General features: G+C 37.3%; 1 protein-coding gene across 7 annotated transcripts in view; it reads left to right on the top strand.

The window, feature by feature from the left end:
- ANKRD28 (ankyrin repeat domain 28) overlaps positions 1 to 13,094 on the top strand; it is a 204,688-nt gene that overhangs the window by 145,442 nt on the left and 46,152 nt on the right. For all 7 annotated transcript variants that reach the window (XM_078071971.1, XM_078071960.1, XM_078071978.1 and 4 more), the window contains 3 exons: positions 4,425 to 4,625; positions 5,963 to 6,050; positions 9,794 to 9,936. In XM_078071971.1, coding sequence (XP_077928097.1) covers positions 4,425 to 4,625; positions 5,963 to 6,050; positions 9,794 to 9,936 — 432 coding nt within the window. The remainder of the gene's footprint in view (positions 1 to 4,424; positions 4,626 to 5,962; positions 6,051 to 9,793; positions 9,937 to 13,094) is intronic.

The following is a 13,094-nucleotide window of genomic DNA, read 5'->3' as shown; positions in this document are numbered from 1 at the left end:
ACCATGAGAGAAGTAAACCCTACACAGGGTGTGATCAGAGTGACTGTTTTCTCAATCCTCCAAGGCCTTTCGAAGCTAACACCATTGTAGAGCATAGTGGAGAAGGTAATTCATCACAGAGAGGATACCTTAGGTCTAATTCCCTCACTGTACCTAGGCTGAGAAAGGCTGCTTCTGGTTATATATCCTGAGCTCCTCCACTCTCCCTCAGTGACATGGCTTCCACACACTTCATCATATTGGCTGGCTGACTTGTTTCATCACCAGAGATTTGTTATTTCCATTCTTCTAGCGGAGTGTACAGTTCACCTCTCTGTAAATGCGGAGTATTCTTCTGAATAAATTGATTTCTGAGTATTATTAGGACTTTGTGTGTGTGTGTGTTTTGGTTTTTCTTTGCTTGTTTTTTTAAGAAGCCACATTACACTGCTAGATCCTCTGGAAGATATACATTTACTTTTTTAACTTAACTCTAGAAATTACATTTTAGTTCTATCAAGACACTGAGTTTATATTATCACATGAGATATTAATAGCCCATCCAGCTATTAAAGTTTATTTACAAATGTATTAGCCCTTCTTTTTCCTGTGCCTGACTTCAAATCAATGGTAAGAATTGCTAAAAAGGCAGAACCACAGACAGCTAGTGCTGTACAGACTCTTCTAGATTGTCCCCAAGCTATGAATAAATACTCTTCAGATAAAATTATTTAACCTTTTGTCATCACCCCATATTTCATAATCTTATTAAGATCAGTGTCCTAGGATATTTTTTTAGCTGTTTTTTCAAAGTCAAGGCACATGTGCAGCATTTCTTATATATACTTAGCATCTAATAATGGAAAAATTGCGATTGAGGTTACTATGGTAATTACTTACCATTAGTAAAACCATGTATACCCTTTATTATCCCTATATCATTTTCTGAATGCTTATAATGTGCTGATAATATGATCTAGAATTTTATTAGGTTATGACATCAGGCTCATTGATTTGTAATTTCCAGAAATTTGTCTGTTTAGGGGCACCTGGTTGGCTCAGTCTGTTAGGTGTCCGACTCTTGATTTCGGCTCAGGTCATGATCTCAGGGTTGTGAAATCGAGCCCTAGGTCAGGCTCTACATTGGGCGTGGAGCCTGCTTAAGATTCTCTTCTTCCCTCTCCATCTCCCCACCCCGCCACTCTTGTGTGCTCTCTCTAAAAAGAGAGAGAAAGAAAGAGGAAGTGAGGGAGGGAGGAATTCGCCTATTTGGTTTAATGTCTCCCATCTGTATATTTGTTTTTTCTGAATTTTTAAAGATCACTGCTATTGTGATCTGACATACTGTTCTGAGTGGTAAATGGTGGATATATTAGTTAGTTTGGGTTGCCATAACAAAATATTATAGACTGGCTGGCATAAACAACAGAAATTTATTTTCTCATAGTCTGGAAGCTAGAAGTCCTAGATCAAGATCTAGCAGAGTCCATTTCTGATGAAGGCTCTCTTCTGGGGTTGCAAACTGCTACTTCTCACTGTGTCTTCACATGGTAAAGAGAAAGGGGCTATCTTTCTCTTCCTCTTCTTAAAAAGCCGCCAGTCTTATCAGATTAGGTTGCCTCTCTTTCATCTCATTTAACTTTAATTATTTCCTAAAGACCCTATCTCCAAATACAGTTACACTGGGAGTTTAGGGCTTCAACATATGAATGGTGGGAAAACACAATTTGGTCCATAGCAGTGAACCCATGGTTCAAACTTTGCTCTCTATTGATTCTAGGATCTTAGTAACTGTGTTTATAGCCTTTCTTAGGTTCCATCTTACTTCCCTTACCTACCATTAACTGGATTTTTTTTTTGCTTTTCAGTGAAACAAAAGAATAGTTTTGATTTTTCTACTTCTTGCTAATGGAACATAAGTATTCTCCAGACTTTTCAGAATATTTAATGTATGCACTGTGAATTCCAGAGTGGGAATGAATAAGGCAAGCCTGGCATCTTTAGTATGCCATGTTTGCCTGATTTATCCAATTATAAATTCTTCATTTTGTTTTTAATTATTTTCTAGTATATCCATCAGCACACCAACTAACATTTCCCAGTATAGTGTTCATTTTATCCCCCAAGTCATAATATGCCCTTCTTGAGATGGAGAATCCTGATGGTGTGTTTGTACCACTTCCTTTCTGTATCCTTTTCTCCATACTCCCTTTTTTTTAATTGAAGTATAATTTACAGTAAATGCAAAGATATTGTGTGTAGGCTTGAGTTTTGACACATGTATCCATCCATGTAACCACCCATGTAACCACCCATGCAACCTTTTTCCCAATCAAGATATGGAAGATTTCCATCGCTCCAGCAAGTTACCTCATGTCCCTTTCCAGTCAGTCTTCCTTGTCCCCAGAGGCAACCACCGTTCTGATTTCTTACACCATCGAATAATTTTGCTTATTCCAGAACTTTATAAAAATGGAATCATACACTACGTACTCTTGTGTCTTGAATTTTTTGTTCAACTTAATATTTTTGAGAATCCTCCATATTGTGTACATTAATTGTTTATTCCTTTTATTGCTGAGGAGTATTTCACTGTATGATGTACAACAGTTTGCATATCTGCTTTTTGGCTCTTAACGAATAGAGCTACTGTGGATATTCTTGGATGGGTGGGTCTTTTTAAGTTTCTCCTGGGCAGATAACTAGAGTAGAATTGTGGGGTCTAGGGTAGGTCTCCATTTATATCTTTGCTGGCTGACTTCCTTAGCAGATTGATAGATTACTGGGCATCTCTCGTCTTTTGTCAGTCTTGTTAAATACTTACGGTCTTTCTCATATTTCAAACAGTTCTGATTACCTTTTATTTGAAAGGCTTAAAAAACTATGTGTGAATCACAGATAGTAGTATTTTGTTTAGTCTTCCTTGCTACTTTACATATTGATAATTGCTTGATGCTTTTGAACGCTTTTCATGGTGTTTGTTTGTTTTAAGAAAATCAAGGGTCACTGGGGTGCCTGGGTGGCTCAGTTGGTTAAGGGCCCATCTCTTGGTTTCGGCTCAGGTCATGATCTCAGGGTTGGGAGAGGGAGCCCCATGTCAGGCTCCACGCTCAGCAGGGAGTCTGCTTGAGGATTCTCTCCCCCTCTCCCTTTACCCCTCCTCCTGCTAGCTCGCACATGCTCTCTCTGTCTCTCAAATAAATAAAAATCTTAAAAATAAATAAAAGAAAAAGGAAAGAAAGAAAGAAAACCAAAGGTCAGTGTTACTAGGCTTAGTTCTGATTCTGGTCCTTTTCATGTGTACTTCATCATTCATCTGCCAAAGATAGGATTATCACTGCAAGGAGAAATTTTTGCTAAGTTTAGTTCTGACTGTATTGCTTAATGTAGATAGCATACTGGAGTCCTTAGTATCTAGCCATGAGTCCAATTTATAGATGTGAAGTTTTCCTCATCTTCTGGGAGACAAATTCCTTTGGATACTAAGCTTTTAAACTGCCTTGTTAACATCAGCTTTACCAGTTAGCGGTACAGCATCTATTTCTCTGTCTCTCTCTCTCTCTCTGTCTCTAATAAACTAGATACTAGTGATTTTTCCATTTGTAAAATATAATGTATACTAATAGTATGCTTTAAATTTTTATATATTTAATTGCAAAACAATCTATTCCTTAAAACTGTTGAAAGTACAAATTAATTGTATCTTGTTATCTAGAAAAACAAGAGAAGTAATGAATTTTGTTTGTTTGTTTTTAGAGAGAGAGCGTGGGCAGGGGGAGGGTCCGAGGGGGAGAGAGAGAGAAAGAATCCTCAAGCAGACTCCCTGCTGAGCGCAGAGACTGACATGGGGCTCCATCTCCCAACCCTGAGATCATGACCTGAGTCAAAAATCAAGAGTTGGACATTGAACCGACTGACCCACCCAGGCGCCCCTGTAATTAATGTTTTTAAAGAATATTTGTCAGTATTTGTTCTCGCACATTTTGATCTTGTTATGCCTTTAATAGGAGGACAGAAAAAGGGAATGTTTTATCTCAGTGCATCTTATAATGGCTCTGAGTAGTACTGCCTTTACTCCAAAATATTTTGTTTTTTTGGGTAAATTCCTACTCATTTGTAGCAGGTTCTACCAGGCTTTTTATTTCCTCAGGAAATATTAGTTCCTTAATATATATACAGTTTCTAAAACTGTTAACTTGAGGCACCTGGGTGGCTCAGTCAGTTAAGCGTCTGCCTTCAGCTCAGGTCATGATCCCAGGGTCCTGAGATCGATTCCCATATTGGGCTCCTTGCTCAGCGGGGAGCCTGCTTCTCCCTCTGCCTGCCAGTCTCCTTTCTTGTGTTCTCTCTCTCTCTCTGACAAATAAATAAAATCTTTTAAAAAAATATAAAAATAAAACTGTTAACTCATTTGTCTTTTGTAACCTTTATCATATATGTTTCAGGAAGCAGTGCAGATACTTTTGAAGCATTCTGCAGATGTTAATGCTCGAGACAAAAATTGGCAAACCCCTTTACACATAGCTGCTGCTAATAAAGCTGTAAAGTGCGCTGAAGCTTTGGTACCTCTTCTGAGTAATGTAAACGTGTCTGATCGAGCGGGGAGGACTGCATTACATCATGCAGCTTTTAGTGGACATGGTGAGGTAGGTGGTGTTCAATTAGACAGTGATTCTCTCTCCTTTCATCCTGCCACTCCCCACCCCAATTATTAATGAACTTACCCTTTTTAGCCATTCAGTCCATGGTAATAGCAAAAAAAAAAAAGAATACTTTCTTGTTTGTTTTTGTCTAATTCTGCCTTTAGCAAATTCTCAGACTTCTTTTCATGATAAAATTCATGATATAAATTTCTCAAATTTAGAAGTTTACTTATCAAATACAACCCATGGACTTGAATTTCGTGGTCAACCTGGGGAGACAAAGGAGAACACTGCCAGCTATACACAATGTGAAAAGTATGTTCTGTTGTTGTGGCAGAAATAATCCAGAAAGACAGAGCAGTTTCATAGTGCTCCCAGAAAGATAGTAACAAAGGAAGGCAGGGTTTGGAAAAGATTTTCTTATAGTTTATTATCAACATTTAGTCAAAAATTCTTTGGTAACAGACCATCAAAAGAAAAAAAATTAACAAAATTAATATTTAGTTATCTTATACAACAAGCATTGCCTAATGTTAGATGTTGTCGTGGCAAGGAGTGAGATTTATGTGTATATAGAAGGCTTAGGAAAGAAGAAAACACAGAGTTACAAGAACCTTGAGGACAACTTGTCCAGTCCTTCATTTTTGTTGCAGACACAGAAACTCAAAGAGGTAAAGTGACATTCCCAAGATTCCATGGCTGAGAGCTAGTGGCTACAGTGTTGTTTTCACTGTTTCTCTGCAACATCAAGAATCCTTGCCTTCACTGCAATTAAGGTCACAGATGTGTCCCTTTTTTGAAACATGGAGTGCCCTTTCCCATGGGGAAACTATTGTAAATATGGTTAGACGGACTAGAAATACTGTTCTTGATACATTATGAGGTAAGCAGACTGTGTGCAGTGATCTTCAGATCTAATCATATTATGGATAGTATATTTGTGTTTGAATTAAATTTAAGACATTTCTGGGATAAGAATGCACTTTGCATTTTAAAAAACACCTTGGGCTATTAAAAGAAATAAACCTGTTGTTAAATATTCCACCTTTAGACCTTCCAGATTTGTATTTCATTGTTCATAAAATATCAGGACACAAGGTAGCATCTTTAAAAGATACTGATACCCACTTCAATAACACCCATTGTGAATCCTTTTTTCATATTTTGTCCTATTATTTATTAAATTACGTTGAAGGGTCTTCAGGGTTTAGTCTAGCTCCTTCCTTTCTACAAATGCAGAAATTCAGTGCCAGAGAGATTGAGATAAGTAGTCATCATAGGGGATATTCATGAATAGTTCTACTTCTGAATTTTGATGAAACTGTTTATTTTTATTACAGATGGTCAAACTACTCTTGTCTAGAGGTGCCAATATTAATGCTTTTGACAAGAAAGATAGACGGGCTATTCATTGGGCAGCATATATGGGTATGTACGTTTTAAATTTCATTTTCTGACATTATGTATTCAGGAAAATTTGTACGTTTTAGTTCTTGCATTTGGTATAACATCTGTTTTTTGGGATAGTGGGAAGTTACACCATATCTAAATTTGCTGCCCAAGTGGAACCTGCCTGGTAGTGGGAGAGGTTTACCAGAACAGGAGTGTGTTGGGTCCTCTTCTCCTAAAAGCTGATTGAAAATAATTCTGTTTACCTTTAAAGGAAGAGACACCCTATACACAGGTCTGGGAAACATAATTTAAGTTGGTGTTTACTAAAAGCCCATTCTTAAATCCATCCTTGTTTTTATGGGAATATTAAGGTAGAAGTTATGAAGATGCTTTAAGAATCCTATTATTTTGGGCCACCACTGGGTTGAATAGGCATTATCGTGTTTGATTTCTACAACAGTAATTTCAGAGAAAGAAACTAAGGCTTAGAGTATAGATTTTTCTGTAGTAGCAATGATATATATGTTCTTGAAAAATCTCAGGATTTGCAAAATTGCATTCTAAAACTAACAGAGCTCATGGGAAAACAGTTTTGGGGTAGACCCCCCAAAACCATGCAACTTTGTGACCAGAGCACTAACAAAAACATTAATTCGTTCTTGAGGTGACTTGGACAGCCAGAGAGCAAGCAGGTCTTGAGCTTACCTCAGGATATTTTTAAGTGCACAAAAAGAGCAGAATAGAAATACTGGCTTGTGGGTGCTAAGACCATGCATGTAGAACTAAATCTCTAAGCGTGGAGGAAGTACAACCTGCCATGAACCTTGCAAGTCCTACAAGGCCAGGGTTGTACCTCTGGAAGACGTGAATATAGACGTTCATTTTTCAAGTTTTTTCTCTTCCCTGCCAAAGGTTATAATTCTGCTTCTGCCATTCTGGCTCCTCTGGCTTAAGAAAAATCGCATATGGACTGACCTCTTCTGTGTAATACTGGAGTCATTCCCTGATTTACCACTCATACTGCCTGATTACAAAGACATTTAGCTAGCCACCCTTCTTATAGGCATAACTTATCCTCAGTACTCCCTGCTCTTGGTTTTGTCTTTTCCTGTCTCTCACATAAAAATAAAAGATTAAAGGAAAATTTGATGGAAGATTATTAATTTTTAAAACTATGTAAAATTGTGAAACATTATAGTGGAAGAAAATAAACACACTCAAACCAGTTATGTAGATAACCCAACGGTCCAGGAAAATTTTTTGCCTATAGTAGAAAAAACAAAAGTAGCAGAATCCATATTGAAAGTCTGACCTTTAACATGAGTGTAAAGGAGTATCAAAAATGAAGGTTCCTAAGGTTAACATCCTTATCAGATGTCCCTGTTTTGAAAGCCAAAAGCTGAACATTTTGGGCTTATGCTTCTCTCACATCAAATATTTGTGCCTCTAGTTATATCATGGGCAGTTTTCTTCTGTTACTTGGAGGTAAACATCCAGAAACAATTGACTGGTTAATGAAGAAAAGAAAAATGTAGGGAATTTTCCAAGTAAAATTATGTATGCCATGCATGTCTAATGGATGCCATTTTCTAAAACTACACCTAGATGAATTAAATGAAATCTAGTCCTCTTGGTAGCATCAGTCTATAAATTGACAAGGAAGACACATGCTTGTTCTGGCCAGGGTCCACCTAGGTAGACCAGTACCATTTATTTCATTCTAGAGTTTTCTTCCCTTTTTTCTTCTAAATAAGTCACCCCAAACTGGCTGTGGAGAAGCCTCTTTTTTCATTTTCAGTGGTCCAGTAAAGGAATTTATCCATATTTCTGAAATGTGCTTAAATAAATATTTGTCAATTTTAAGATTGTAAATTTGCCTGTGCATAGCTCCTTTCCAAATAAAGTTTTATTGGTATTAGGAAAAATTCATACTTCCTGGAATCTACTAGTTTATACGCACAATTAATATGATCTTAAGAATGATGTATTGATTTTAAACTTTTTCCAGTAAGCCTGCTAGTCTTAAGCATCAAGAGAACTTTGTTTCTTTTTGACATATTAGTGAATAATACGCATTGCCCAGTTGAAAAGCTATAATTATGTGTGAGCCTTCTGGGTACTGATTTTCACTGCATTACAATAAATGCAAGTAGCTATCTTTCTGGAGCCATATATAAGAGAGTAATGTATAGTGAGTGATCTTTTGTACCAGTTAATACTCTTACATGATAATTATGTTTGATTTGGCACCTAATGATTTGATATTCCTTCGGTTTTTCCTAAAAATATAGTAGATATTTCTTAATGAGATGGGGGAAACAATAGCTGAAAGCATCCACTTTAATTGGTAATTTACATATAAACAACAAAATCTACTTGATTCTGTGATCTTGTATCCTGGCTTAATTTTTGTCAAGGGAGAGGGGGGCCTGTGTTTGAGAGCCTCATTTTTATGGTTATTAACTTTATATACTCATTCCCTATGAAGGGATATTTAAAAATGATATCATGAACAATTCATTTAATGTAACAAGTATTTCTTGAGTGCCTATTTTGCATATAACACTGTTCTCAGCCCTGTGGAATATACGAAGAAGTAGAACATAAGAGCATACAATATTTGCCTTTGAAGATACGTATTTGGGAAGTTAATACATAAAAGTAATTTGGGGCAATTAAATAATGATTCGAGTTTAAGAACCATCAGAAGGCATTATATACTTGTTAGATAGTATTTACAGGTATATATGGTGCTTTTGGCTTATAAGACTTACAGGAAAGAGAGATGACTGAGTTGATTGGGGAAAATGGGAACTGATGTGGGCCTTCAGGGATTAGTAGCAATGCTTGCAAAGAGATATCCAAGCAAAACATTCCATGCAATGAAGGAATCCCATGAACACAGGCACAGATGTGGGAAGCATTATGGAAGAAGGAGAAAGCAGTGTATAATCTAATCTGATAAAGACCAAGGAGATAAAAAAGGAGAATAGTGGTTCTCCCACCTTCTGGATACATGTTCCCCTTCCTGGCCTCCTTGTATGGTATGGTCGGGCCTTGGCCTAGTTCTGACTAGTGAATGGAAAGCAACATCACCTCTGGGCCAGAGCATTTAATTGCTGATTTGAGATTCTACAGTCTATTGCTCCTTTTGGCACAGTGGCCACGTTCAAGATGGTGTCAGCTATATGAGCCTGTGTCCTTGAGTGACTTAGCAGACCCCTCTTGCCAAGCTCTCATAGTGTTGATGAGAAATAAAATGCTAGTTAAGCTACTGAGATTTAGGAATTGATTGTTAACCACAGCACATATAACCCTATCCTGATTGATACAAAGGTGAATAGCAAAAGAAGTTGGTTAAGGACATCTGGTAGAAATAATAGGGGAAAAGAAGTTTTTAACCACGTTCTAGGCAGAGAAACATAAACTAATGTGTTACATTAGACATAAAACGCCAATTTCAGAACTTGAGAATGTATTAAAACAATCTTAAAAACAACAAGATCTAGACAAAAGGAGGGTTATCTAGACAGAAGGTTGTCACTGTATAAAATAATCAAATATATGGTTTTCAATTAGTTACCTCTATCAACATTTATTAAAATTACCTGAATTCTTTTTTTCTTCTTCCGTCCTTTCTCTGGTTATAACTTGATTCATTGGGGACTTATGCATTATTTAGGTAATTTGCATTTTTACCTTTTTTTAAAGATATCCAGGATTATATTTCATATTTTCCTATACTCATCTGGTTTTTTTCCCCTCATAAACATTTTCAGGTCACATTGAAGTAGTGAAATTACTTGTGGCACATGGAGCTGAAGTGACATGCAAGGATAAGAAGTCTTATACACCTCTTCATGCAGCAGCCTCTAGTGGAATGATCAGCGTAGTCAAGTACCTTCTGGATCTTGGAGTTGATGTAGGTATATAGATTGAGCAATATAAATGAAGGAGGCAAGCTTTTATATGTTTGTGATTTCATTGCTGGCAGAAGTTATTCTAATTTTAAAGATAATTTTATTTTTTTAAAGATTTATTTATTTATTTGACAGTAAGAGACAGACAGCGAGAGCAGGAACACAAGCAGGGGGAGTGGGAGAGGGAGAAGCAGGACTCCCACCGGGCAGGGAGCCCGACGTGGGGCTCGATCCCAGGACCCTGGGATCATGACCTGAGCCGAAGGCAGATGCTTAAGGACTGAGCCACCCAGGCGCCCCTTAAAGATAATTTTATATAATAATATTTTTATCTTTTAATTGGATATTTGTAGTCCTTTACATAATATATAGTGCACTAATATGATCATGTAATTAGTCAAAGTATATTAAGAGGTAAAGGATATTTCAAAGGTGAATGAATGACACAGGTTTTTCTTCTTCATCACTGTCCAAGCCCTGTAGCTCCATTTTAGCTGATCAGATACACTTGGGTTATTTTTCCTAAGTGACTAGGTTACTGTTAGTCTTATTTGCTCAGTCTAATACTCCCTTTAAATGACTGTAACAGTTCACATTACAGGATATTGGCAAGAGCTAGGCAGGAAAACCAGAGGTTTCTTGCCCATCAACTGTAAGTGTTCTTACTGTATAAATTTGTTTGGTTAGGAGGGTTGCTACTTTATATTTGATTCCTGAATTGAGATAGCTAAGAATACCTTACTTTCACAGGCCGTCCTTTAAGCACTTGTGCTTTTATGCCCCTCTTCATATATTTACTCTTATTTTAGGTACAGTTCTGACAGACTTGTCTGGTTCTTCAAAACAGATTAAAAAGAGCAAATTAGAAGGAGAGAGGGTTAGGCTCTGCTAGAGGGAGGGCTTTAGATCAGCTGCAAAAACAAACAAAAAGGTAAGTAGTAATCTGGTTGCATAAAGAATGCGAGGCAGAATTGTAGAGCTGAATAGACTCTTAATTTAAGGATTATATGAAGCACTTTGCCTAAAGCAAACAAGTAGTTACTGAAAATGTCGGGATTGTGAGATGTTACAAAAATCCAAGCATGTTGTTAGGGAGGGTCTTGAAGAGTGCAAATAGATAGAAGTTTTATTTCTCAGCAGTTCCTCTAGCTCTGTTTCACCAGAGTAGCATAATGCCTTACCGTACAACTGATCTAGATAAATGAGGCATCTTGTTTCTGACTACTGTTTCACATCCATTCTGGTGAGTTTTTTTAATTTGTGTTATTGACAATAAAGTAACATTTGTAAACTGTGGTGACAGAGAGTTCTTTGGAATAAATGGTCAGACTCAGAGCCGTTTACTGACATGTGGCCTCCAGTTGCATGATTTATTAGTTTCCCAGGGCTTCCATAACAAATTACCATAAAGTGAGTGACTTAAAACAAATTTAATCTCTCAAAGTTCTGGAGACTCTGAGGGAGAAGCTATTCCGTGTCTCTTAACTTTTGGTGGTGAAGTGTAGGTACTTTGACTAAAGTTAAGTGTTATCTTTTCACTTTATCCAATTTCTGTTACCAGGGATTTCAGAAAAGAAAATGTTAAAATACAGTTGTGGTAAGTTGAGGCCAACTTCAGAGTTAGAGGGCACAGTCTCCAAACAAGGCTGCCCTTATTTCTGATCAACTACAAGTTTGGGGCATTCCCCAAAACCACCTTCGGGTTTGATAAGTCACTAGAAGGATTCAAAAAATTCACTGAAGGGGCGCTAGGTAGTTCAGTCAGTTAAGTATCTGACTCTTGATTTGGGCTCAGGTCTTGATCTCAGGGTTGTGAGTTCAAGCCCCACACTGGCCCCATGCTGGTCATGGAGCCTGCTTAAAATAAAAACAAAAACAAACTCACAACTATTATACTCATGGTATATTATACAAAAAAGATACGAATTAAGATCAGCCAAAGGAAGAGACACATAGGGCAGAGTCCAGGAGTCTTCTAAACAGAAAGCATTCATTGTTCTCTCCCCATGGAGTTGGGACTCCTTACTCTCCTAGCATCAGCGTGTGACAGTATGCACATAGTATTGCCAAACAGGAAAGCTCATGTGAGCTTTGTTTTCGGAGTTTTTATTGGGGCTCCTTTACATAGGTGTGATTGATTTTTTTAATTTATTTTTTTAATTTTTATTTATTTTTTAAGATTTTATTTATTTGAGAAGGAGAGTGAGCAAGAGAGAGAGCACAGGAGCAGAGGGAGAGGGAGAAGCACACTCCCCACTGAGCAGGGAGCCTGATGCCGGGCTCTATCCCAGGAGCCTAGGATCATGACCAGAGCCGAAGGCAGATGCTTAACTACCTGAACCACCCAGGCACCCCATAGGTGTGATTGATTGATCGATCACTTGCCCACATGGTTGATTTCAGTCTCCAAGTCCACTGATAACTGAGGGCTCCAGAGCCTGCACCCTAAATCACATAGTTGGTTTATGTGGCATTGGCACATCCTACCCCTAGACCATTGGCTACGTCCAGTCCTACTCTAAGATCCGTTGTAGCCAGCTCCCACCCTAAACGAGGACACTCCTATCAAGTATGCCATAGATTACCTCCCAGAAGACAAGGGCAAGGGCTAGACATCTCTTTGGGCAAAGGTCACATTCTTTATGTAAAAGTCATGTAAACTTTATTCACCCATTTTATTTATTAGAAACAGAACGAAAAGAGAATCTTGCTCAAGAATTATTTCTCAGTATGAAGAGCGCATTCATTCTGGTAAAATGTTAACATGTAAGGCTGGAAAATATCTAGAGTCCAACTTTCTGCAGAAATGAAATAGAAAAAGATGCCACTCATTTTTTTAAAATCCTAACTTTTACTTCATTACCAACTTTAATCTTTTGTCACTGCAAATGTAAAGGCTGAAAATAAGCATGTTATTCAATATATCTCAGAATTTTCAGTTTGTGTTCATTTGTCATGATTCTTAGAGTTAATTCTTATAACTGTACCTTACTTTGAAGACCTTTAAAAATACATTATTTTGTTTTCATTTTCTTAAAATTTCTCTCTTGGAATCATTCAGTTTTGTCATGAAGTAGACATTGCATGTGTAAATTATATTCCCTGAATGTACAAAATCTATTTGACACCAAAATGCTGTTGTTAATGTTCATTATTTTAA

The sequence above is a fragment of the Halichoerus grypus genome, chromosome 1 (genome assembly GCF_964656455.1).
Source record: "Halichoerus grypus chromosome 1, mHalGry1.hap1.1, whole genome shotgun sequence".
In the NCBI taxonomy this organism is placed as follows: domain Eukaryota; kingdom Metazoa; phylum Chordata; class Mammalia; order Carnivora; family Phocidae; genus Halichoerus; species Halichoerus grypus.
Note: the sequence above shows the minus strand (reverse complement) of the source record. Positions and strands in the feature narration are given on the sequence as shown.